The following is a 27,960-nucleotide window of genomic DNA, read 5'->3' on the forward strand; positions in this document are numbered from 1 at the left end:
CCACTGCCCAAACCATGGAGCCAGTAACTGAGAAAAACACACCTCACATTCTCACCTGGGTATTGTTTTCAGAAGTCCCTTGTATCAGCACCAAACTGCAACCCCTTACTCCCCAGTCAGACTGTGCTGTATGAGGGGGGTACTATGTGTGAAGAGGTTTACAAAACAGGATAGGGAGTAGTGCAAAACATATTGGTCATCCCCACAGGAGGATGCCTACCACACATGTGACTGCTCAGTGTGCTAACTTTATTCACAATGTGATGTTGGCATGTCAGTGCAGTGCGTCGTCTCTCTCCTGAAAGTGACTTTTCCCTGCTGTGTTTGGTGGTGGAGGAGGAGGGGCGGTATACTCCAGTAGAGGAGAAGTTGTCCGTTGCATCTCTGTGGCACTACATAAACACAGTGGTCAACTGGAACTGGTTACTCCCATTACCACTGTGTGTTAAAGCTACTGAATCAACCCCACTGTGATAAGGTGCATGTGTGTGCGTGTGTGTGTGTGTGTGAGTGTGTGTGTGTGAGTGTCTGTGTGTGCGTGTGTGTGTGTGAGTGTGTGTGTCTGCTTGTGCAGGTGAGTGTGCCTGTGTGTGGGAGTGTGTTTGTGTGTGTGAGTGTCTGTGTGATCCGACTGTGTTCTTCTGAAGAATCTTGTAAAGCATTTGGTCAAACATTTACACTGTGATTTAAATGGCAATGCATGCACTGTTTGTTTTATCAGTGATGCAGTGGTTACAAAAAAACACCTGCCTGAAAAGGTGCTCCACCAGACTGCCAGACATGGACCTTGCTCCTCTGACTTCAGGCTGCTTTGTGGTGAGCCGTGTCTGTACAAATGCACTACTGTCTCGGAGTGTCCAGTGAATTAACAGCTTCACTTCAAATCCTGAATATGATTTAGGTGTTTGGATAATTAATTTACGTATCTGTAAGAAATGCAGATATTGATGTTTATGAAAACAGCCACAATACAAACAAAAATGGGGAAACCTGATGTTAGAAAGTTTGACCCAGCGAAGTTCTACTTAGGGATCAGATGAAGGTAGGAGTGGTATAAGGGTGACGTTGAGGTTGTTCGAGTATCTAAGCTAAAGCAGGCATTATAATTCAATTCAGTTATAAAATTAGGGTTACAGATTGACCTGGGTCTGGGCTTGAGTGACAGCCCCCAGTGCATGTAGAACCCCAGTTATACAGAGCTGAAAACAGGTGGTAAATAGTGTGTGTTGGGGGATGGGTTGCTGCAGAGAATTGCACTAAACAGTCAAAATCCTTAAAACAGTGTCTCACCTTAGAGACTGGTATGAATGTCTACTCCAGGCAGTGTCGCCATCTAGTGGCTCAGGATATCAGATCCACCTTCACCCTCTGCACACAGCCCCACCACGAACCCTGTGTGAATATCTGGCCAAGCCAACACTGCCTTTGTTTTAGTCTCTCCTCTCTGTGCTTGTTTTTTTTCCTGGTTTTATCTCCAGATGGCAGCTGACTTGTTCAATAGGCAGAGAGCCTGTGGGCGCTGATCGAGAGGTGTGGGGTGTGGCTGTGGGGACAAGAACAGTATGCCAGGGGGTGAGTGTGGGAGTGAGGCTCTCTCCACGCCCCAGTACAGTCACTCGGCTGGCTGTCTGGGGGCCTCAGAGCTGCTGCCAAAGCTGTGGTTCTGCAAGAGTGCCTCCACTGTGGCAAATTACCTCTTGCTCGGCCCTTGCCTTGTCGGGGGGCACAGGTACATGGCATGAGGCAGGTGCATCAATCATGAAGATGCATCACCAAGACGGGCAGCAGTCGTCCACTGAGCCATGCTTTTTCCTCTTCTGTCATGTTTTCCCTTCACTTTTTTCCTTTGCCTTTTGTTTTCTCTCTTCCATGTGCAGCAGAGCAGCAGCGGAAGCAGGACAGAATGAAAATGCCATAACAGGCCCCACATGAGAAAATAATTGAGGAGAGGCAGTGAGGATGTCACCTGACCTCTGAGTGACCTGCTGGAAGAGAATGCAGTGAGTGTTTCTGAGCCTCTCACATATACTGTCTGCGGCTCCGTTTTGTATTAGTGTAGTGTTATAAATCACAGTGTTGTGTAATGTACTGTACGAGCGTAATGTTACATGATACACTAATAATAAACATTCTGTTGCAAATAATTTTAACCTAGTGTACATCATACATTGCCATTTTGCATTACATATGTGTGTATGTGTTGAAATGAATCAAAACCATGTGCAACAGAAACCAAATGTTTGAAACAAAAACAGACTAATCCTGATCCTGTGTTGCCTCCGATAACCGTCAATGCAATGACGTCACGAATGGATGACATTTTTCATTTCACTTCCAATTTGTAGCGTCTTCAATCCCCATAGTAACGCACATCATGACCGCAGCCCCTGTCAGCGCAGTGTCCCGCCTCCCGGCCGCAAACTAGCCAATGACAATCCAGGAAAAGACAGGCTGCACCAATGGGGGGGGGGGCGTGGCGGTGCGAGGGCTGTCGGAATGTTTTGGCTGCCAGACGAGTCCTTATTCTCCGGGACGCACAGAGATTTACACCGCCGACACAGTAAAGGTAACCCCAGTCGTTTTCAGACTCTTCAAGTGTCATTTTGAGCAATGCACTGTATTGTGTCAGTTATTCGCACGCGTTATATTATTTACGTTTCATTTCAGATACAGTGCACGTCTCGTAACCATGGCAGGGGGGCATAAAAAGAGCTCGTTTGGATTTTGATGTTTTTTTTAATTTAGTTTAAGAAAATGCCATCAACCGATGTTAGAGTTTATTATCACTTCTGTTTGCGTATTCAAATGTTATAGCTTTTGCATTTTATGAATTATTGAATGCACGACAGACGAGAATTTAAGAACTTGTTCGAGCAGATATTTAGAAATACACGTTACAAGAAAAATAAAAACGTAATAAAACGTGCTAAGATCTCCAGAAATGCATTAGATCTGTGTGTGAGATAATTAAAGTTGATTGTTTTACTTGATTAATACTAGAAACATTATCGCTCCTAGAGTAAAACTTATAGTACTAGTGACAAAACCGACACGGAGCAACTGCGAAACTTAGTAGCGCTTTTCCACCAAAAAAAACCCCGACAAACACGTCACAGTCAGACGAGAACTTTGTGTGCGCATGTTTCCTTGACAACCGCTACAAGATTCGCTAAAATCGTCTATTTTGCAAATTATGGTAAAAAATCCCCCCCCCCCACTTTTGATATTTCCTCTTATTATTATGGCTACAGGGTATGTGCAAAGCATCCTGACCAAAACTAAAAACTAAATTAGAATTTCATTGAACAGAGTGTAAAAGTAGATATTTGCAAGATTATAATTAACATTTACTCTGCATAGATAATACGGTTTTCCTCCATTCTTCTTCTCTCTCGTCTGTTTATTTTTATCCCTTCTTAAAATCACTACTCTTTGTGCTCTTGTTGTTGCTGTGATATAACCGTACCCACAGTTACCAGACCGAGGTGCAGGAGTTGTGTGTGTTTAGCCTCCTGCAGAGGAGAACAGGTGCACCTGAGAAGAGATAATTCTTTAGCACAGCGTTTATCCACCACTCTATCACTATCACTATCAGTACCATTTTCAGTACCACCAGGGGCGGAACTTTAATTTCAAAAGTGTGTGGGGGGGGGCATTCTGTGAAACTGGATCCCCATCTATCAAAAAGTAGGGGGTACAAATTGCCACACTTCAAAAATTGTGTGTGTGTGTGTGTGTGTGTGGGGGGGGGGGGGGGCATGCACAGGCCTTCTCTGTTATGGTGTTTGCTGTCCAGAGCTGTGATTGCAACTGGGAAATGTGCTTCCCTAAGAGGGCCTGGACTGGGTGGACCCTTGACTGCCTGCTGGACATCCAGTCAGAGCTCCCTGCTCCTCCCTGCACCCTGTACTTTCTATAACAGCTTATAAGACTAGATGTAGTTACCCTAACTGCTTCAGTGTGCCCATAGTCCTAACTGGAGCAATTTGGGTCTGTGGTATTCAATCCACTCTCCTTTCGTCTCTTTCTCTCTGTCTCCCTCTTTCTCGCTGTCTCCCTCTCTGCATCTCTGTCCCTCCCTCTCCCTCCCACTCTCCCTTTCTCTCTCTTTCCACTATCTCCCTGTCTCCCTGTCTCTCTTGTTCTGTTTTCTCCAGCTCTCCCTCTACCGTATCAGGTGGTTCGTGTTTGTTTACTGCGCTTCACTCCTCGCTGGGAGGTCACTCGATCCTCAGGGCTCTTACAGAAGCTGTAAATCAATCTTGATCTCTCGTAGTTAGGCAGGCCCAGGCTGCTCACACAAGACCCCCCCTTTTTGTGCAGGGATTAGCAGCGGTGTGTTGCTGAAAGGCAGAGGGGAGCAAGGCAGTCTGACCAGCTCCCGCAGGGTGCGCCACAGCCAGGGCCCTCCCGCTGGAAGAGGAGCCCCGAGGAGGTGGAGCCAACCTGCCAGTTTTATGAGAGAGCAGCCAAGAGCTTAGCTCATACTCTCTGTCCTCACATGCAGGGAGCCTAGTCACTGCTCTACTCTGCCATGTGACTGTGGGGTCTTACCACCCTGCTCTATACTCATGCTGGCGCTGTCAGAGAGGTGCTTTTGATTGAGTCTGGAATATCAACACTGTTGGACAAGGGGGTCAGAAAGCACACACTCCTAAGACTGCCAGACTGAGCAGACTGGGTTGTAAAAAACAGCAAAGGCACAAAAGAGCTGACGTGAGCCTGAGCAGTTAGAATAGATAAGCAACAGTAAGCAGAGGAATTCACATTCTGCTCGCACAGGGCTCTGTCAAACACAGGAGACAGGAGTACGCAGGGTGCTGGGTGCTGCTGTCTAACTAATAATAGAATTATCATATGAAGTACAGCGACAGAACTGCACCCAAGATTGCATGACAGGTCATGGCATTAAAAAAAGAAAGATTGTATGTGTGTATATACAGTTAGGTACATACATATTTGGACAGTGACCCAATTGTCATAATTTTGGCTCTGTACGTCACCACAATGGATTTTAAAGGAAACAATCAAGATGTTCTTTAAGTGTAGACTTTCATCTTTATTGTGAGGGTAGTTACATCCAAATTGCGTGAACTTTGTAGGAATTACACCCATTTTTATATGTGGTCCCCCCAATTTTAGGGGCTCAAAAGTATTTGGACAAACTAACATAATCATGAATTAAATTGAGAGTTTCAATACTTGGTTGCACATCCTTTGCAGTCAATGACTGCCTGAAGTCTGGAACCCATAGACACCAGATGCTGGGTTTCTTCCCTGGTGATGCTCTGCCAGGCCTGTACTGCAGCTGTCTTTAGTTCCTGCTTGTTCTTGGGCCGTTTTGCCTTCAGTTTTGCCTTCAGCAAGTGAAATGCTGCTCAATGGGATTCAGGTCAGGTGATTGACTTGGCCATTGCAGAACATTCCACTTCTTCACCTTAAAAAGTCTTGGGTTGCTTTTGCAGTATGCTTCAGGTCATTGTCCATCTGCACTGTGAAGCCCCGTCCAATGAGTTTTGAAGCATTTGGCTGAATCCGAGCAGATAATATAGACCTAAACACTAAACCCTAAACATCAATAACATGCTTCACAGGTGAGGTTTTATGCTTCGGATCATGAGCAGTTCCTTCCCTTCTCCATACTCTTCTCTTCCAATCATTCTGGTACAAGTTGATCTTTGTCTCATCTGTCCATAGCATGTTGTTCCAGAACTGTACAGGGTTCTTTAGATGTTTTTTGACTAATCTGGTCTTCCTGTTTCCTGTGTACATCTTGTGGTAAACCCTCTGTATTTACTCTGGTGAAGTCTTCTCTTGATTGTTCACTTTGACACAGATACACCAACTCCTGGAGGGTGTTCTTGATCTGGCCAACTGTTTTTCTTCACCAGGGAAAGAATTCTGTCATCCACCACAATTTTCTGTGGTCTTCTGGGCCTTTTAGTGTTCCTGAGCTCACCAGTGTGTTTCTTTCTTTTTAAGAATGTACCATATATATATATATATTCCAAGAAGAGGTGGTTGGTGAGAATTACAGAGGGAAGAGTAAGAGGCTGGAGGGGGAGGAGGAGAGGGGCAGGCAGGGAGGCTGTTGTAATGTCACACCCAGTGGGGTCAGAGAGCCAGGGATCTGAGCCGGGTACTGGAGCAGGATAATCCAGACCAGAGGTGCAGTGTACTGTTACCCTGCACCCAGACCTCCCAGAGACTGAGAGGATGTTCTGCACCCCCCCACAGCGTGACTCACTGTTTCCATTACAACCCCAACTGTGCATGTGTGATGTGTGCACGTATGTGTGTGATGTGTACGTGTGTGTGTGTGATGTGTGTTGTATGTCTCTGCAGGATGAGGCCGCCTGAGGGGAGCCTGGAGAGGCACCAGGAGGGGGAGGAAGAGGAGGAGGCGGCCCACAGGCAAGGGAGGGGGGTGGGCGAGCAGGATGAAGGGGGCGACAGCGACAGCCAGGCTGAAACCTGCGAGCCCCAGCAGCAGCCAAGCACCGCTGATGGCAAGAGGAGGAAGAGGAGGAGGAAGAGGTATGCAGACAATGCTGGGCCTGCTCTATTGGGCCCAGTCCGTCCCAGCTGGGGCGGGGCAGGGTGGAGAGGTAGGACAGAGTGGAGTGAGGAGTGGTAAAGCCGTCTTTTCATTGCGAGCAGCTGTCGGTCCATAAAGACAGCGGGCGGCGCCGTGCCTGACCGGCAGCCTCGGCTCCTCGGGTTACAGTACCTGTTCATAAAAGGGGCCTGGCGGAGCGGGACGCCCTCAGCAGAACAGACGATGAAAGAGCGTCACCCCAGAGAGGGGGGCACTCTGCTCTTAATGAGCAGAGCTAGAGCCTCCCCCCCAGCAGCTGCTGCAGTGACCCGGTGGCAAGAATCCCTCTGCAGTGTGCTGGGGGTCCAGAGAGTGGGGGGCCTCATGGGGAGTGGGTTGGGTGCGGGTGGTGGATGCTACTGTTTGCTCCAAAGCCATAGGGTCCCACAAATAGTAGCTGTCTGAATAGGGGAATGGGAATAGGATATTTTGGGGAGTGCATTGAGATGGGACACACATTGATTGTTATTGCTGTTGCTGTTGCCACTGTTATTTAATGGATCCGTCTCTCAGATGCAACAGGGTAAAATACACACGCACATGTCTTTTTATACCTAAAATTAACCACACAGTTTAATGTTCCAATTACCTTGCAACTGAAACCTGGTGCGCATGCCGTCATGTGTAGAAGCCGGTGGATGAATTTCAAAAGGGACAGTTAAACAGGCAGCCCTGCTGGACCGCGCGTCTCTCAGTCCCCGTGAATGCGGTTTATTGAGGCTCTTGCACTACAGCCCTGCTTTTATTGTAAACCTAGAAGTCTCCACAGTTTTGGAACTGATAATAAGCACCATGTGAACTATATAAGACCTCAAATGAATGCTCTCAGATGCTGTTTATGAGATACATAACTTTACAGAGTCTATGTTTTTCCACTGTAAAGAAAAAATGAGAAAGGAGACTGCCCCCCCCACACAATTAAATGTGTGTGTGGTGGCAGATTCCTAAATCACAATGCAAGGACTAGCTTGTTTTATTGTCATTTACACTGCTTTATTTATTTAAAGAAGTGCTTTTGTTGTTTGAACTGGAACATGTGTTTTAAGTCTGTGCACACAAGATGCACAACATCTCCCAATTCAGAGTTCACAGCAGCTCCCCTGTACCAGCAGTCATGGGGCCAGTAATGAGAGGGCAGTGTCCTCACTGTCCCAGAAGGTGGCAGTAAAGATAAGGGATCAATGCTACAGCTGGCCAGTGTCCAGACAAAGCCCAGTTTAAAGGCAACTTAACTGTGTGCATTCAGACATGAAAGCGCAATGTCAAGGCTCGGAGTATCCTCATATATCCTGTTTAACTGTGATGCCGTTAATGTCCCGTTCCATCAGCTCTCATTGCACTTTCCATCACAGCTGCCATCGAGGTCCGTCTTTTTGTTTGCCTGGTTGTGATTTGCATGATTATAGATAATTGAGAATATTTATGCTTGTTAGTCAATGAGAGAAAATTCTCAGGCGTTGGGGTTCAGGGCATTAGCCAGCCAGCAGTGGAAGCCAAAACATGGGATGCTTCCAGTCCCAGGGCACACCTCTGTCCCTGTCTCTCTCTCTTTTCCAGATGACTGTGGATCAACCTGACCAGCTGCAAGTATGAGAGCGGTGAGTGGAGACCAACACCACCGTGTTTCCACAGGCCTCAAATACTGCTCTGGGCCTATTCCTATACATGGCCAAGAAATACTCTCTGTACAGAGGGCAAATATGATTATGGATAGAAATCCTTTACAGCTGAGTAAAGCCCTCTGAATCACTCTCGGGCTCAGCACAACAGTATGAACTAGGGATGGGATTGACAGGCACTGTGGTACACAGTGTGCTGCCCACACTGACCTGTGCGTTGTCTCCCTGTCCAGTGCGCCGGGCAGCCAGGCGGTATGGGCTGCGGGAGGCAGGGGAAGGGGAGGACTGGACTCTGTACTGGACAGACTGCTCCGTGTCTCTGGACCGCGTCATGGACATGAAGCGCTACCAGGTACCCCCATGCAGAGAGAGAGAGAGAGAGGACCATGTTTATAGTGTTAGATTAATAGTACAATATTGACAGTACTGTATATACAGTGTTTACAGTACAGTATGTAAAGTACAGTATTGACCACGGTACAGTGCAGTATAGACAGTATGTACAGTATTGACAGCAGTACAGTAACTGGTCCCTCTGCTTCACTGCACTGCAGAAGATCAACCACTTCCCTGGCATGAGTGAGATCTGCAGGAAGGACCTGCTGGCCAGGAACATGAACAGGATGCTGAAGCTCTTCCCCAAGGAATACAACATCTTCCCACGCACCTGGTGCCTGCCTGCCGAGTGAGTGCCAGGGCTGGGGGGTGGTTAGGGGGCCAGGGGGTGTGGCAAGGTGTGGGGGTTATAGTTATGGGGGTTATGGTTATTGGATCACATTTCGAAGATGTGTGGGTTGGGTCTACAACATTTCATCACGGGGTACATTTCATTACCAGCGACATTTCATCACCAATTTGTACACTCACCTAAAGGATTATTAGGAACACCATACTAATACTGTGTTTGACCCCCTTTCGCCTTCAGAACTGCCTTAATTCTGCGTGGCATTGATTCAACAAGGTGCTGAAAGCATTCTTTAGAAATGTTGGCCCATATTGATAGGATAGCATCTTGCAGTTGATGGAGATTTGTGGGATGCACATCCAGGGCACGAAGCTCCCGTTCCACCACATCCCAAAGATGCTCTATTGGGTTGAGATCTGGTGACTGTGGGGGCCAGTTTAGTACAGTGAACTCATTGTCATGTTCAAGAAACCAATTTGAAATGATTCGATCTTTGTGACATGGTGCATTATCCTGCTGGAAGTAGCCATCAGAGGATGGGTACATGGTGGTCATAAAGGGATGGACATGGTCAGAAACAATGCTCAGGTAGGCCGTGGCATTTAAACGATGCCCAATTGGCACTAAGGGGCCTAAAGTGTGCCAAGAAAACATCCCCCACACCATTACACCACCACCACCAGCCTGCACAGTGGTAACAAGGCATGATGGATCCATGTTCTCATTCTGTTTACGCCAAATTCTGACTCTACCATCTGAATGTCACAACAGAAATCGAGACTCATCAGACCAGGCAACATTTTTCCAGTCTTCAACTGTCCAATTTTGGTGAGCTTGTGCAAATTGTAGCCTCTTTTTCCTATTTGTAGTGGAGATGAGTGGTACCCGGTGGGGTCTTCTGCTGTTGTAGCCCATCCGCCTCAAGGTTGTACGTGTTGTGGCTTCACAAATGCTTTGCTGCATACCTCGGTTGTAACGAGTGGTTATTTCAGTCAAAGTTGCTCTTCTATCAGCTTGAATCAGTCGGCCCATTCTCCTCTGACCTCTAGCATCAACAAGGCATTTTCGCCCACAGGACTGCCGCATACTGGATGTTTTTCCCTTTTCACACCATTCTTTGTAACCCCTAGAAACGGTTGTGCGTGAAAATCCCAGTAACTGAGCAGATTGTGAAATACTCAGACCGGCCCGTCTGGCACCAACAACCATGCCACGCTCAAAATTGCTTAAATCACCTTTCTTTCCCATTCAGACATTCAGTTTGGAGTTCAGGAGATTGTCTTGACCAGGACCACACCCCTAAATGCATTGAAGCAACTGCCATTGATTGGTTGGTTAGATAATTGCATTAATGAGAAATTGAACAGGTGTTCCTAATAATCCTTTAGGTGAGTGTATATTCACTTACAAACTACATACGGTCTCTTTTGAATTTGATCAAATTTTTGTTAAATGTCCTACAACGATTCCAAAACAGACTTTTATTAAATCCTACTATTACTATTACTATTGTAGTCGGTTTTTCAAAGTACGTATTCAATTCAGTAAATAAATATCGAGGTTATGTGTGCCAAAATGTATAAATAAATAAATAAATAAATATGAAACACAATGGCCTACATGAATAAATAAAACACAAACTAAATAAATATATAAATAGATACATATATTTATATTTATTTCCTTTTTTATTCATCTGTGTATTTCTTTCTTTCTTTACTTAATATTTTATTTATTTATTTATACATTTTGTCGAAGTGCAATTGTTGGAGCTAAGGTTGAAGTGTAGTTCTGGGTGCCGACGATGTGCAGTACAGGAATCAACACGGGGCGACCGTGTTGCCAGATTGGCCCGATGGCCAGTCCGCCTATGGTTGATATCAAAACTACTTGCCTAAATAAGTTTTTGGAATTGCAAAGCGAGCAGCAATCTTGATAAAACCAACAAAATAAACAAAAATAGAAATGTTTCTTTCTAAGAACAAAACCAAGCAAACACATAGCAAATTAAAACCATAGCATGTAAATGCCAGTGCAAACAATACAAAAGAAAACAAATTAAAACCCAATAGTGCAAACAATGCAAATAGATTACCATGTGTAAACAAGCAGACAGTGATGCATTATTCGATAAAAAGGGTGAAATTAAAGAATTGAAAAACCAACTACAACTGCCATGGGTAACTGTAGGATTTAATTAAAGTCTGTTTTGGAATCATTGTAGGACATTACGAAATCTTAGATCTAAATCAAAAGAGACGGTCTGTGTGTGATTTGTAAGAGAATGTGCAAACTGGCGATGAACTCTCACTGGTGATGAAAAGACATGATCCTGCATGGGTTAAACAAATAATCCGAATTATTTTTTCACCCGTTCACTCATTCACACGCATGGGATGATTTATGTTGTTGTTTTGTAATGGTCAAGTGATGAGCGTGTGTGTGTGTGTGTGTTTGGTGCCCCTGTCTCCTCCCTGCAGTTACAGTGACTTCCAGGCCTACAGCCGTGCCAAGAAGCACAAGTCGTACATCTGCAAGCCGGACTCGGGCTGCCAGGGCCGCGGCATCTTCATCACACGCTCCGCAAAGGACGTCCGGCCCGGGGAGGACATGATCTGCCAGGTGTACATCTCCCGGGTGAGCCTTCCTCCACTGTTTTCCGCAAGTCTGTGGATGTGATGAATACCCGTCACGATGATGATAATAATAATTTGTAAGAATCATTGACAGTACCCTCCTGTGCATTTTCAATCGTCTTTCCCAGTCAAACAGCATCGTACACATGCTTTAGCTAAGCGGTTGTCTGAGGGGCCCCAGCTAATGCTCCACAGGACGGGCCGTGTGAGATTTAGAAACTGTTTGGGAATTGTATGTGTTGTATGTTGCACGCCCTGATGAACCCTGCTTGATTTGGTGTGGTATTGTGTGTGTCCTCCCACCCTGTCCTCTCCAGCATGTCTCTGCAGGCCCGGTCTGCAAGTTTAGCCTCTGTACGTACCCCGGCATAGCTGTATGATTAAAAAACACCGGAAATAAATACAAATCGTGAAAGAGGATGCGGCAGGAGGTGCCTGAGACGGGCAGGTGTGTGTTAGTGCTCTGTGTTGACGGACGCTCTCTGGCGCAGCCCTTCATCGTGGACGGCTTCAAGTTCGACCTCCGGATCTACGTGCTGGTGACCTCCTGCGACCCTCTCCGCATCTTCCTGTATAAGGAGGGCCTGGCCCGCTTCTGCACCACCAAGTACAGCGACCCTACCAACAGCAACGTGGTACGTGTGGCGTGGGGATAGTGGGAGTGCAGGAAGGGGACAGTGGAGCTGTGGTCGGGGTGGTGGGTGGGAGCAGTCGGGAGGGATATGTGGACTCTTGATCTCCTACTCCTCTCCTCCAGGACGACGTCTGTATGCACCTGACCAACTATGCTATCAACAAGCACAGCGAGAACTTCGTGCGAAACGATGACACAGGCAGCAAAAGGTGAGGAGCTATGGGTGGGGTTATGAGGGGTGTTTACAAGCAGCCTGGCGACACAGACCACATTATGAAAGCATTTTTGTCCTTATGTGTGTATGTGAGTGTGTGTGGGTGTGTTTTTCTACATAAACTCATCTCCAGATCAACATTAAAAATAAAGACACCTCTCTCTCTCTCTCTAATTGTCCCTCTTCCTCCCTTCCCCTCCTCCCCACTTCCTCCCTCCACCCCCCGCCTCCAGGAAGCTGTCCACCTTCAATAAGCACATGGAGTCTCTGTGCTACGACACGGACAAGATGTGGGCAGACATCGAGGACGTGGTCATCAAGACGCTGATCTCGGCCCACCCCACCCTGAAGCACAACTACCACTCCTGCTTCCCCCACCACGCTGTCGGCAGTGCCTGCTTCGAGATCCTGGGCTTCGACGTGCTGCTGGACCGCCGTCTCAAACCCTGGCTGCTGGAGGTGAGTGGCATGGGAGTCAGACTGCGAGAGAGTGACTGTATTGGGGGGCTGTGACTATACTGACCGATTTTTAATCTGTGTGTATCTCTGTCCGTGTCTCTCTGATTGTGTGTGTGTGCGCGCAGGTGAATCATTCCCCCAGCTTTACGACGGACTCCCGGCTGGACCGCGAGGTGAAGGACGGGCTGCTGTACGACACGCTGGTGCTCATCAACCTGGGCGCCTGCGACCGCCGCCGGGTCATCGAGGACGAGCGCCGCCGGGTGCAGGAGCGACTGCTGCAGCACAACCGCTCCCGAGAGGCCAGGTACCGCCCAGCACCGCAACACACTGCACACATTGCAACACACTGCATGCACTGCAACACGCTGCAACACGCTGCATACACCGCAACACACTGCACACACTGCAACACACTGCAACACGCTGCACACACTGCAACACACTGCACACACTGCAACATGCTGCACACACTGCAACACACTGCAACACGCTGCATACACCGCAACACACTGCAACACGCTGCACACACTGCAACATGCTGCATACACCGCAACACACTGCAACATGCTGCATACACCGCAACACACTGCAACACGCTGCACACACCGGAACACGCTGCACACACCGGAACACGCTGCACACACCGCAACACGCTGCACACACCGCAACACGCTGCAACACGCTGCACACACTGCAACACGCTGCACACACTGCAACATGCTGCACACACTGCAACACGCTGCATACACTGCAAAACCACAGCAGCACAGCGCCAAAACACAGCAACACACTGCAAAACTGCAACACCGCAGCACCACAACACCCCAACACCCCAACACACTGCTATACTCTGAAAACACTGCAACAACGCAACACGCTGAACACACTGCAACACACTGCATGCACTGCAACACGCTGCAACACGCTGCATACACCGCAACACACTGCACACACTGCAACACACTGCAACACGCTGCACACACTGCAACACACTGCACACACTGCAACATGCTGCACACACTGCAACACACTGCAACACGCTGCATACACCGCAACACACTGCAACACGCTGCACACACTGCAACATGCTGCATACACCGCAACACACTGCAACATGCTGCATACACCGCAACACACTGCAACACGCTGCACACACCGGAACACGCTGCACACACCGCAACACGCTGCACACACCGCAACACGCTGCAACACGCTGCACACACTGCAACACGCTGCACACACTGCAACATGCTGCACACACTGCAACACGCTGCATACACTGCAAAACCACAGCAGCACAGCGCCAAAACACAGCAACACACTGCAAAACTGCAACACCGCAGCACCACAACACCCCAACACCCCAACACACTGCTATACTCTGAAAACACTGCAACAACGCAACACGCTGAACACACTGCAACACCGCAACACGCTGAATACACTGCAATACACTACACACACAACACACGTTACGCACATTGCACACAGTACACACACTGCACATGCTATAGACATGGCACATGTTACACACACTTGACACGCTATACACACTGCATTGTGCTGTTCTGTGCAGTAGGATTCTCGTCTCGCTCACTGCAGGAGTGAGGAGCTGAGGCAGAGCCAGGCGGCCTGGCTAGATCGGGCACAGCGCTACGAGGAAGGGCACCTGGGCGGGTTCCGCCAGATCTACCCCCGGCAGGGAGCGGAGCAGTACGACAAGTACTTCACACACAGCAGCTCGCTGTTCCAGGAGACCGCAGCCTCCAGAGCCAGGGAGGAGTGCGCCAGGTACCCAGACACACACACACACACACACCACCAACATACACACTAACTCACACACACACACACACCACTAACATACATACTAAGTCACACACATACATACACTAACTCACACACACACACCACAAACATACAATCTAAGTCACACAAATACATACACTAACTCACACACACATACTAACACTACAAGCGTACACACATACACACACACCACCAACAAACACACTAACTTGCACACACTCACACACACACACACACAGACCAACTTATACACACACACACTAACTCACACACACACCATAAACACACAGACACACACAAACACTAACTCTTTAACACACACACACACACACACGCACACACACGCACCCCTAGTGTAGAGGGACTCTAGCTCTCCCTCCTCTCCTCCCTCTCTCGGCCCGCAGGCAGCAGCTGCAGGAGCTGCGTGTGAAGCAGGAGCAGGAGGCGATGCAGAGGGGGGGCCGCAGGCGTGAGCTGCAGGGGGAGTCGGCGGGGGAGAGGGTGAAGCCCCGGAGGGCCCCCCCCCGCCGCCCGGTCAGGCCCCTCCACACCTCAGCGCAGCCCTCTGTGAGCATGGCAAGGGTCGGGGGGGTATTGTGAGCTCACAGTGCTCACATCAGCCCCAGAGGCACGGGTGGTAGAGGGCAAACCATGTCGTTAACCCTATTGAGGAGCACTGTGTGTGTCTGTCTGTTTCTCTGTCTGTCTATCTCTCTGTTGGCCAAACCACTGATTTCACATTAGTGGGTGAGTTGAAGACTGTATTAACTGACCTGTGAGTGTGAGTGCATGTGTGTGTGTGTGTGTGTTTGTAATGACCCTTTCTGTGTGTTGTATTGCAGATGCTGTCCATGCCTCCCCTATTGGAGCCTGGCCCCCTTGACCTGGGCTTGGTGGGCGAGGGGGAGGTGGAGGAGGAGGAAGAGGAGGCGCGGGTGAGTGCACTGCAGCGCCGGGCTAGTCTGCTCAGAGACATGGGCGTGGTGGAGAGGGTGTACCAGCTGCTGCAGGGCAACCCCAATGCCCCACCTCATGCCTGCCAGCCCCCCCCACAGCACAGGATCAACCTCGGTCCCATGGTGAGACTCCAGCCTGAGTTGGGGGGCGCAGTGCTGCCCTGTAAGAGCTAGGATTCTCTTCTAGGCCTCCCACCTGCCCGCCTGCCGTCTGACACAGCTCCGTTGCTGTTGTGGTTGTCATTGCAGCTGCAGTCGGCGGGGGAGCTGAGCCGGATGCCTCTCGCCCAGTGCGGCCCGGTTCCCCGGCATGTCCAGATCTGCGGCCTCTCTCTGCCCGCGGCGCCGGGGGTGCCTGAGGCCAGCCTGTGCCTGCAGTATGTGAACTCCCAGGTGCTCAGGCAGCGTTGGCCAGGGCTGCAGAGGGGGACCCTGGGGCCAGGGCCAAGCGAGTGGGCTAGTGCTCTGCGTTGCGACGCCCCGGAGGAGCCGCCACAGAGAGGGCCAGCGCAGCCACGCAGGGCCAGCAGCGCACACCGGATCCCCAGGACCAGTCAGTGTCTCCGTGCTGCTGAAAGGGCTGCTGCTGCTACTCTCTCTCCTCCCCTATCTCTTTCTCTCTCTCTTTGTGTCCAGCTGTGCCCACTACATGCCGCTCTTCCCACCTTCCTTATGCCCTTCGCTCTTTCTCTTTAATCTGCCAGCACACACTATATCATTTTCACTCAGTTATATAAATATAGTCTTCTGAAACACAATGCTTATTCTCTCCCCCCCCCTACCCGGCCGTCTCACAGGCAGCGCCAGTCTGGGCACACCGAGTCGGCTAGGCAGCATGAGCTCCTACTCGGAGTCCCGCGGACGGGCACAGCTTGGCAACGTGCCCCCCAACCGGCCGCTGTACCCCCAAGTGGGCGCTGACCCCCAGGCCCTGCAGAGCCTCTTCGTCATCTCCAGCGCGGCCCCCCTGGTCCGCCGGCCCGGGTTCTCCCAGCCCATCCGAACCAACACCCACAAGACCCTGCAACCCACGACGGGCAGGTAGGGGGGACCCCCAGGCTCTGCCTCTTCTGTGAGAGGACGACCCCAGCGACCACCCGCCATTCCTGCCGGACCGGGCATCACTGGCTCCCTTCAGTATCTATTTTAGTTTTTCATTGTGAAACCCATGAACAGAGGCTAATCAACATTGTGTGCGATCAAATGAAGTCTAATTAAGACATGGGCGAGCCTCAGTCACAGGGGGAAGGAACAGAACCAAACCAAAAAATGCAGGATGCAAGAAACGATGCCTTTCTGTGTCTCCCCAGCATTGATCCCCGCTCTGCTCAGGACTCCCCCGGACTGGCGCTGGTATTTTTTGTTGGATCTGTCTTGCAAAAGGACCAACTGAGATTTCAGTTCCTCTTGTTCTCCACACCGAGCCCTGTGACACAGAGGCGTCTGGCAGGGGGCCGCCCACAGTCCACAGTACCATGTGACTGGACGCTGCCTCCAATGTGCAGTGCCAGCTCCCGCTTGGCTGCCGTGTGTCTGTTGTGCGGTAGGCGGACCCTTGCCCGTAAGCTATGGAGTTCCAGGCTGCAGCAGCTCTGGCGTGGCCCTCCTTCACCCAAGTGACGCGTGGAAACAACTCAGGGCTGTACTATAATTGACCTCAGGTTACTCTCAATATAATTGAAATTGTTATTATTTATATATATATATTTTTCTTTCAAATTATTTATATATTTAAGAAAACAGAGATCCCACTAAAAACACTTGTGTGGCCTAAACCGCTCTCGCAACACGGCCCTGAACGTCTGTGTCCTTCCTGTTCTGTACAGGTCTGCTGTCCTGTGTGGTGGGGGTGGAGTGGGGAGTGGGGAGTGTGGAGTGGGGGGTGGGTGGTGTCTGTCCTTGATGGTGCTGTCTGTGTGATGCTCCTCTCAGCTAACACAGGGGTGTCTGTGTGTTCATCAGCCTTGAGGTCGGAGAGATGAGGGTCTGCAGGCCCAGGAAGACGAAGAGTCACACTGACATCAAGGCCTGCTGGTTCTGTTCACTGCCTGTTGCAGACAGGACTGTGTACAGTGGACCCTGTCCTCGGGGACAGGCCGGGCTCTGTGGCCCTGATTGGGACAGCTCTGCGTCTCTGACAGACCGGCCCACACTGCGTAGCTTGCACCACCGCCCGTTGGCCAAAGAGGGGATTCTCAGCCACATACGATCCCATCAATACGGTCTGATTTTATTCTTCCTTAAAATACATATCAGCTTATTATATTCTATATCCTTAAAGTATATAAATACATTTTTACAAATGAAAAAAAAAAATCCTCAGGTGGTTGGAAACTCGTATGTTGCTTCTCTGCTCGGGTTTTGGAAAGGGGATTAATATATTTTTTACAAATCTGTCCATATAGATTTATATAATAAATTCTCATGACATGACAGTGTTTGGTTCTATGTGCTTTTGATGATCACAATCTTCTTTGATTCACCCTCTGTTTGCTATATCAGCTTTTGGTTACAGTTCATTGATGGTATGAATAATTCTGGAGCAATATATATATATATATATATATATATAATTATATTGTAGTAGCCTACACTAACCTATAAAGGAGAAGACCTGACACTAAAAAAGCACTCCTGTCAGGGTATGAAAAAGAAGGAATGTAATCCTGCCCGTTGTGAAAGTTCCTCCTGTCTGTTGCAATCATTTAACCTAAAACAAAACAAAACAAAACAAAGCAACTCCTCCCCCCTCCCAAACAGCTGATTTAATATCAAAGTGACAACTGCAGACAGTAGCTGTACCGGCCCTGATCCCAGTTCACAGCCTGCCCCTTTCATCTGCCCCTGCTGATCAGAGGCAGGTTAACCCGCACTAATGAAAGGCGCTTTGCATAGCTTTGAACCTCCGCGACACCTCCGCCAGCTTTGAAGAGAGCAGCCCGGCAGTCTGCAGCCTCCCCAGCAGTCAGAGCTGTGCTGGGGAGGAGCAGGACAGGCCGGCTCGTTTGCATGTGTGTGGGTTACTGTACCTGCTGCACACAGGGGGGCTGTGTGGACTGGCGTGCACTCACTCCAGCCTTCCCTGGATCCCCTGGGAACCGAAGCCGTCTTCAAGCACTTCATTTCCAGACTTTACGGCCGGGTTCTCAGCTTCTGCTGCCACTCTGTAGTAGGGTTTCCTCTGGGGTGGCCTGTACTGTAAAATTAAATACCTCCTCGTAATTGGATCCCTGCTCCCCCGGCGTGCATGAAGTCTTAGGAGTGAGCAGTTAGTGTGTTACCTGGCTCCCTCTTCCCACTCCTGCCAATGGTGTGTCTCCCTGGCCAAGGTCTGGCTAGAGGAACGGCAGTGGGCTTCTTCCTCCTGGGGGCTGGGAATCTTGCATGAAAAGAAAAAAACAAAAACAAAAAAGAAACTTGTTACCATATGTTTAGATGACTAATGGCCTTAGCCCCATTGTCCCCACTTCCCAGTCAGCTTTTTTACAGGGGAGGAAATAACTCTGGTGTCTGGGGCTGGCTGGGCAATGGTCTCCTCACTTCAAAGCCAGGGGCTCATTCTGCAAAGGCAGAGGTGGTGGAGAAGGGGAGTGGGGGAGGTGGGGGGTTTGATGGGGGGAGGAGGGGAAATTAATGCCTTCTTCCCCTTACAATCAGGATGGGTTGCTTTCTTGGAACTGGAAGGTGTTCTTCTCGTGAAGTTATACCTTAAAACATGTCAGCTCACTGAGTGTGTGTGTGTGTGGGGGGGTAGTCTTGGTGGGCAGGATCAGGGGAATAGGGGACTCAGATCCCCACACTCTTGATGCTGTTGGCCGCTCCTGTCTCTGCAGACTCCGCTGCCTCGCTCTGGACCTGTGGAATTCAAGACAGAGGCCCTACCCAGCGAAGTAGAACACCTCCTCCCAATTTAAACCAATCACGACAGTCGCCAGTAATACATTAATCCCAGGAAGGATCGTGCAGCACTCTGTGTTACCTCGTCACAGTGGAGAAGTTTAGAAATTGGGTCAAACCGTCACATAACTACCAGACTGCTGAAGTATGTGACGGTGTGCGTAAATTGACCCATCGATCATAAAATAATTTAACTGATTCGCAGCAGGACTGTGAAAGGGGGATGGGGGCCACTAGGGAAGCAGGGCCGCTGTGCCACAGACAGACAGCTCTGGGCCTTGTGGTGAGGGTGGGGGGCAGGCCCTGGTACAGCAGGAGGAAGTGAGAGAGAGCCCGGCCTGCACCTCCACGCTGGATCAATGAGTCAGCTGACGGGGAGCGCCTTCCCCTGTAATTTGCAGACAGTCAAACGACAGCCACAGGGATGCAATTACCCTCCATTATCATCACATCATATCAGCACAGTCCCCCCTCCCCTTCCCCCCTCTCCTCCCTGCCTGGGTTGCCCTCAGCTGGTGGGGAGCTTTGCCAGTTGGGCGGGTGTAATTACACAGCTCCGGCAGGAGGGAAAACGCAGTATACGGACTCCCGCCGAACACCATTCTCTTAGACATTCAGCGAGGCCGGGAGACAGACTGGAAGTTCACTTTGTATGTGTCCGGGTGAAGAGATCGAGGTGGCTGGCTGATCTATTCATTGTACGGAGGTCCCAGAGCAGGCACAGCGTGTGATGCTGATACAGCGGTACTGAGGGAGACGGCTGCTGTAAGTTAATGGGATTCCGACGCCAAGCCCCTGCAGTGGAGACACAGCCGGTCGGGTAATAATGGGTGTGGATGGTCTGGAGAAAACAGCAACCAGGATAATGACAAAGACAGCCCCCGCCAGCCCACACACCGCCCCCCCCCGCCCAGCTGAGCTCCCTCCCTCACCTACACCTGACCCTCCCCAGAGCCTCAAATCACTGTAATAATGTGCCCCTGTCTAACTGCATGTCTGGGGGAATCCCGGTCTCGGGGCCCCGGTCCCCGACTGTCCACAGTGCCACCTGAGCAGACACAGGCAGGTATGCTTCACCCCCCTGCTATTTCCTTCCTCCAACGCCCATCTGATTTCTTTCCCATGGGATCCTTCACTCATATAATTTGATGTTCATTTAGCACCTCTAACCCCCCACCACCCCCCAAACACACACACACCCCGCATCACTGCTCATCTCAGGAGACTGGGCTCACCACCCTGTGCTGGTGTGTCTGATTGCACACAGTCCCCACGCAAACCCCACATAGTCGATGAGGAATGCACGAGAGCAGAGGAAGCCAACCCCTGCTTAGATGTGTGATACATACAGCTCAGAAAGAAGGTCCAGATAAGCTTGGCCAAGGTGCTGGGGATAATATAAGAAATGTGAAAGTAGAAAAGATATCCGCACACTGGAATAAATGCTCCCAAGAGCATTTATTCCAGTGTGCGGGTATCTTTTCTACGGATGCATACAGAAAAATAAGCCAGACAGTGCAAATGACTGCCCTGCAGGAAGTGACAGGTAATCAGGGCTGGTCGCCAGTCTGAAAGAAGCCAACCCCCCCCTCCCCTCCCACACACACACACACACACACACACACACACACTTCCCCAGAGCTGAGCGCACAGACAGACACAACAGCCCTGCACTGCACACACACTCACCTGTGCAGCTGACTTACAGATCAGTTAAGGCTGTGTGCTCCTGTGTGCAGCGCCTCTGCATTCAGCTTCTCGTCTGCTCCCCCAGCACTCAGTGGCTATTATGGGTGCTTGGTCTAACACAAAACAAACACAGCAAGCCAGGCATCAGGCACAGGGCACAGGGCACAGCCAACCGTGAACCAGTGCATGTACAAATTGTATTAGTATGTCAGCTTTGTATCAATGTAAAACATCCACTGGGTTATTCACAGCAATCAAGATATTAAACAAAATAGTCCAATTATTTTCTTAACTTCTTTATACTGAATTTCCATTAAATGATGTTTCTTCTAATAATGGCCCAATAATAATGTTGCAAATAGGGTTTGTACATTATTGAAAACAAACAAAACAATAACGCGGAATACTTTACGAGTGAAAATACTATGGTAATAACTGTAGTAGGCACCCATAATAATAATAATAATAATAATAATAATAATAATAATAATATTTTTATAATTATTATAATTATTATGATAAAATACAAATAATTATAATCACCGAAATCATTAATCATGATCAAAAAGTGTGATGGAGAGGCCTGGAGGATTGTGACCTTTGCTCCCTTGTAATATAAGTGTTTTTTTTACATTGTAAAAAGTACCAGCGCGGTTCTTTGACCTGCAGAATGCCAAGCACGGGTTCACCTGTTTATGTTTTGTCTTGGGGCAAAATTTGTTTCCATTTTTAGCCCGTAGAAAAAGCTCCCCTAATGCTGTGTAATTTGGCAGTGTTGGTAGAGATTTATAATTACAGCACTGGGACGCACTCCGTATGTCAACAGATAGCAATACCCATAATTGCAGGCTGGGTGCAGGCAGCGGGGCAGGCCCGGCCCGGAGTCTGTGGACGGTGTCTTAGCGGAGAGATCAGCTGATGGGGCGGCCAGGTGAGTGTCGGGCCTGCGGTTGAGCGCTACACCTTTAATGATGATCATAGCGGTCAGACAGTCGAGAGCCACATATAAACACTTATCATTGCACGATTAAGTCTAGATATACAGTATGCTCCCAGCCTGCTGTCTGAGTCCCAAAGGTGTAGTGGACAATGCCCACGTCACGGTCCATGTGGGCAAATCGTTGAACGTGAATATTGCAGAGTTTTATTGTGAAGAATATGTAAACTACTGGAATGCTTTGAGATCACTGGATAGAAAACTATTATTATTATTGCTGTTGTTGTTTTTGTTGTTGAGTTTAGTTATTTCTCACACAGTGGTCACTGTCGCAGTATGAAGCGTGTAATTTTATAAACATTCTGTCCCCCCCAATCCAAATCCCATCCTTCTCTTTGCCAGCCTGTCTCTGTAGATTTCAAAACACCTTTGTGGCTTAACTTGTATCATATCTGCTTACTGTTTTAACCTGACTTTACACCAATATTATTGTCAGCTACCAAAATAGCAACTGCCACAATTCACACGTTTCAAATGGATCCAAGGAAAAACACGTTGAATCAACTTAAATATTTTTTTATTCACAACATTTTGACAAATCAATTCAGAGCAATTAAAGGAAATATGTACAGTCCACACTCCACATTTATTCCTACAGCAGTGAAACTATTTACATATTTATATATATACACACACACACACTCATTTGTCATCTTCTACAGAACCAGTAGTGCAAATTTAGTTACAATAATCGTAATTGAACAGAATTAAAACATGAACCAAACATATAATATAAACAGACACAAATGATCAGGACAACATTAATTTCTCTAGATACACTATTTTCAAAGGTTTGTCACTTCTCTCCAGCGTATCTGCTCAACAGAGAGTTGGAAACAGAAACATAAGGCACATTTTTTTTAAAGCTTGTTTTCCACAATTATCAGCCATGATCTGACAGTTCAGATAAAATCCCTTTCTCCTCCTGGAAGGGCAAAACATTTTCCTATATTCTTTTACAAACAGCAAGACGCAACTACAACCTCTGCAGCATCTTGGCACAGTTATTAATTCTGGAGCGAAGACGGACGTGTCCCTCTCGACTGTCAAAGAAAGCGATTGTCCACACACATCTTATTTTAACATGTGCAGCAAAGTTCTTTACTTTGCAGAGCATCCGAGTGTGCCATCACAATGCGCCACACAGCAGCACCACTCAGCGCGGTTATCTGCTTTCCAAAACGTGCATTTCTAGTGCCTACACAAAACACCATTCTGTAGGTTTTTCATGCTCGAGGTAAAAGCTTTTTCTGCTGTCATATCAAAGAGAAACAAGTGTGCACTGCTGTCCTCACTAACCACCTACCCAACCTCACTTACTTGCCCTTGTTCACTTGTGGAGCAGTCACATTAACCAACATTAAAAAACACAGAACAATCTTACTTTCTGCTACTGCTCTGTCTCCTGGCTTGATAAACCCCTAAAAGGTGCAATTTAGCCCAAGGTCTGTCTTCTCTTCTCTTTTCTCATAATATAAGATCTAGCAATATATTACAAAAGAAAAACATTTGTCTGAGGCAAGGTGGAAAGGAAACTCCAATAAATAAAATGATACACTACTCTGGCCATCAAATGCTCTTTCACAGTGGAAAACCTCTACTGTCTGTGTTCTGTACAGGACAGCACCATTTTGGGGTTTATGAGACTGATAAACTGGGCTCGATAGGGAGTTAATCCGGGCATGTGTTCAGAAGTCGTTGATGACATGTTTTTCGGTGTTGAATGTCCCCATAAGCGAGTGGCTCTTCGAGCTTCATCTAGGCACAGGCACCTCCTCTCTCCTGTCCAGGGACACTGGGGGGGTCTTGAGGCTGAGAGAGGGGTTCAGGCTGAGAAGGGCATCTGTCCCCCTGGAGCTGGGGGTCCGGAGATGGTCTGGCCCGCGGTGGGTGACGCAGAGTGGACAAGGGCAGGCGGCAGGGTGGTGCAGTCCATGGGAGGGGGGGTAGATTGCGTGTTGAGGGAGGCTGGCCAGGATCTCGTGCCGGGGGTACGGGGAGTGGGAGAGCCGCAAGGGGTCGAGGGTCCTGAGGGGGGTGCCGAAGGGGCTGGGGGCAGTGGTCCCGCTGCCCAGGCCCAGGTGAGAATACAGGTGCAGGGGCACATGGGGCAGGAAGGTGTAGGGCAGGCTGGCGGCTGCCTGGCTCATCATGTAAGCGTACAGCCCCGGGTCCAGGGGGTGGGGCCAGTTCAGGGTGTGCCTCTGTCTCTTATCCTTCATTCTCCTGTTCTGGAACCACACCTATTAGCACAGACAGACAGAAATGAGTTCACAATGTGGAAATGCTCAGTATCCAGACTGAGAAGAAGCAGGAAGTTTCCCACTGTATCCCACTTAATGTTGATGACCGAACTCCGTTTCAGGGTGTCATGATCTTAAAAAGCCTTTTACTTAATGAAAACCTTTAATTCAGAATTATTTTTCCTCTCCTTCCAATGTATTAAGATATTCTGCGGTGGAGGACAGACAGGCAGGAGGCAATTTACATGAATAAATAAAAACACTGAAATGCTACCATTGAACATTGAAATGCCTGTGAACGAATGGCATGACCCTCCCCAGGGTTAACAAAGTGAATAAAGGCTGTGAACTGGTTGACTGCTCATGCAGTCGCTTGGGAACTCCATACTTCACCCAGTTAGGGATGCTGGGATTTTTTTGCCCTTCCTTTTTAAATATTTTTAGCCAAAGCTTTCGTTTCAGTCTTTTCTGTTTTAACCCTGACCTCTAATGCGTCTCTCTGTTTGGATAGACCTCTGGGAAAGCTCTCTGAGGAGTCATCCGCCTTCTGCACCTGAGGCAGTGGTGTGTGCTGATACTGGCTATAGGGATACTTTAGAGGAATCCTACCTCTAACACTAAACTAACCTGACATATAAAGTGTACATAGGTATGCGTTTGTGGGGACTGTTACAACAAACACACCACATAGTTATAGGACGCTTGTACTCGTGTACGCTTGTGTGCTTTTTCTTGCATGAGATAAAAGGGCTGGTTTTGCTTAATGTTCTCTCTTTCTGGTCTCTGGAAAGTGCATCCAGGTGCGTGCTGTTGGGAGGGCCCTGCATGGAGTGTGCTGTCAGGGTGGGGGTGTACCTTTATGGTGGTCTCAGGGAGGTTCAGCGCCGATGCCAGCTCGCAGCGCCGCGGTCGGGACACGTAGCTCTCTTTGCAGTACTCCTGCTCCAGCCGGGACAGCTGCTCTCGGGTGAAGGCTGTGCGGTGCCGCCGGCTCTGGTCCACGGCGCCCGGGTATGAGCTGCGTGGGGACGGCTCTTCCTCGGCCTGCTCCACCTCGCCGTGACCATTCATAGCGATCGGAGACTCTCTGCCCTCGGCCACTACAGGACATCAACAGCCGTCTTTGAAGATTAGACTCTCTTATGTTTATTGGGCTTGTTTAAGCTCTGACGTGGATCTTTCACACCCGTCTAATTAAGAAACCATGTCCCATGTTTTTAATTCAGAAAGGTAAATACAAATTAGATTAAACATTTAAATTAATAATACAGAGATACACTTTTGTTTGTTATACAGTAGCAATTGCAGGCACTACTACAAATATTGGCAAGTAAAACAATAGGTGTACAAATAAAACCTATGCATTAATAAGAAAGAATAATCAAAATGCCGGTTTGTTTAATGCGCGGTTAGTTGAACCTGCTCTGCTTTCCCACCAAGTCCAGAGCCTCGGTTGATACTGCCAGCTCTTAATTTTGCGTTTTTTATTTTTTATAATATATAGGGCCTACAATCAAACGTATAGTCTTTATGTATTTACTTATTCAGAACGTTTTGGATTGATAATCATTAGCCACTATCAGTAACAAAATTGAAACCTTTTAAAGGTTCTAATTTTAAGGTACTATTTTATTACTTGTCTATAAACTTAGAAGAAACGCAATTATACTTTTAATATCACCATGTGGGAACAGGACCAAATATTCACACACAGAAAGCCATACTTACGCATATTTATGTGGACGTCTGTTTTCATGTATGTCCAGTTTCTTCAATCTTATTTGGTGTTTGGATGTCAGTGATATCGCTACCGGTGACACTGTTTCATTACAAGATGGTATTCAGGTCTTTAAAGCTCCTCTCCAGTCCTTTCGAGATTCCACTCACAGTCGCAGGTCGCCTGTTTCCACGGCAGGAATTGGCTGCGATCAAGCGCTGATACCGTGTGTCTTCCTTGGTGGCTGTGACATGCTTCTCATTTGAGCCAAGTTCGTTTACAGTGGAAAGACCTGACTGTTTTTGCTCTGACCTCTCCCTCTCTCCTCCCTCCCTCTCTTTCTCCCTTTTATATCTCAGGTTGTCCTATCTTCCCTAATGAGAGACGCGGTCTCTCCGGCACGGCGCCGCCAGGGCGCAGTAGAAAAAAGAAGGTGTTAAGTTGTCTTCTTTCGCAGACCTGTCTTTGTACTTTTGTTATGGAGAACTAAAATACACCTCCCTTACTTTACTGTTAAAGAAGCTACCCCGTAGAGATAAACCAACCCTCATTGTCCCTCGGCGTTTGATGTTTGTGTTTTGGAAGTAAATCATTAGAATCCTAATGTCCGTAAACGCCTGGGCGAGAGGGGGTGTTCTGCAGCAGTCAAACCACAAGATTAAGCTGCAAACAATTCTATGATTTTATCTGTTATATACAGGCATAGTGTATACTTTATTAATGTATGCATTTATTTATTAATACCTGTATTATTAGCGTACTCTAATTGGTTGTCTTACTAAGTCATAAAATAGTTTTAGAGGCTAAAATAAATTGAGAATATTTTGCAGGCGAATAATTTAATTTCGAAATGTCCAAACTAATACAAAATAAAACCAAATTAAATGTATTCCTAAAGAGCTTAATATTACGATAACATTAATATTAAATCGTGTACTGCGCACAAGTTTTAATCTCCACATTCTCTTACAGTTAAGATTTTTGCAAAGAATGAACGAAAGTAAATAAAGGACTATTATTTTGATGTGCTGTACTTTATCGAGACAGACAAGCATCTGTCTGAAATTAAATCACGTAAATTAACGAATTTAAAACAAACGATCCTCTTGTAGAAATACTGATTTAAGTGCTTTGAGTGCTTTACATTTGCAGTGAAATACATGTTGAAATGTTATCCCCGCTATCAGTGTGATTACACTTTGACAAAGTCGGGCACTGATTTTAATTATCCAGACTTAATTAGTGAGTATAAAACTTCTAGGCTTGCTCTTTGACTCTACGCTATCAGCATTTAAGATACTACTATACTATCCTATAATGTGGAAAGTGTTTTAAATTAAAAGTAACACAGCAGTGAAATGTCAATAAAACTAATCTTTTCTTACCTGTCTACTTTTATGAAGGTATCAAAACCCACTGTCAGTTATTCTATCAATTTGTGCTCGGTTTTAACAACAAAAACAGAAATGCACTTTTCTAAAACAAAACGCGATTTCTTACACGGCCCGCTTCAAGAAATCTTGTTGCATACATTTTAAAAGAAAACAAAGTCCCTGTTTGGTAAAAAAAAAGTGTTGATTTCAGCAGCCTATACTTTGAGTAGGCTATATACCTGATAAACACACAAACACGCACAGATATACAATCCAGCAAGAAGTTAAACGAAGAACCATACACACTTAGTCATTTGTGATGAAATATATTAAACCTACTTTTAATTCATTAGACATGTAATCGGCCATAATAGCGGGGTTGGACAGACAGTTAACACGGTATATACACGTAGGATTAAATTACAGGTCAT

The 27,960-nt window shown here is 47.8% G+C and overlaps 2 protein-coding genes across 2 annotated transcripts; one reads left to right on the forward strand and one right to left on the reverse strand.

Moving 5' to 3' along the window:
* Positions 1-6,441: 6,441 nt before the first annotated feature.
* LOC136744915 (tubulin polyglutamylase ttll6) lies at positions 6,442-18,048 on the forward strand. Its single transcript, XM_066698795.1, has 13 exons — positions 6,442-8,196; positions 8,451-8,569; positions 8,772-8,902; positions 11,383-11,539; positions 12,030-12,173; positions 12,296-12,381; positions 12,620-12,845; positions 12,971-13,152; positions 14,451-14,639; positions 15,062-15,224; positions 15,500-15,736; positions 15,863-16,166; positions 16,411-18,048. The coding sequence occupies exons 2-13, from the start codon at positions 8,549-8,551 to the stop codon at positions 16,656-16,658; spliced, it is 2,088 nt and encodes a 695-aa protein (XP_066554892.1). The 5' UTR covers positions 6,442-8,196; positions 8,451-8,548; the 3' UTR covers positions 16,659-18,048.
* A 4,648-nt stretch (positions 18,049-22,696) lies between these two features.
* Positions 22,697-26,466, reverse strand: eve1 (even-skipped-like1). The gene is made up of 3 exons (XM_066700236.1): positions 26,168-26,466; positions 25,295-25,539; positions 22,697-24,439 (listed from the first exon to the last, which is right to left on the reverse strand). The coding sequence occupies exons 1-3, from the start codon at positions 26,193-26,195 to the stop codon at positions 23,951-23,953; spliced, it is 762 nt and encodes a 253-aa protein (XP_066556333.1). The 5' UTR covers positions 26,196-26,466; the 3' UTR covers positions 22,697-23,950.
* Between the last annotated feature and the right edge of the window lie 1,494 nt (positions 26,467-27,960).

This window comes from Amia ocellicauda, chromosome 3, assembly GCF_036373705.1.
Source record: "Amia ocellicauda isolate fAmiCal2 chromosome 3, fAmiCal2.hap1, whole genome shotgun sequence".
NCBI classification, from domain to species: domain Eukaryota; kingdom Metazoa; phylum Chordata; class Actinopteri; order Amiiformes; family Amiidae; genus Amia; species Amia ocellicauda.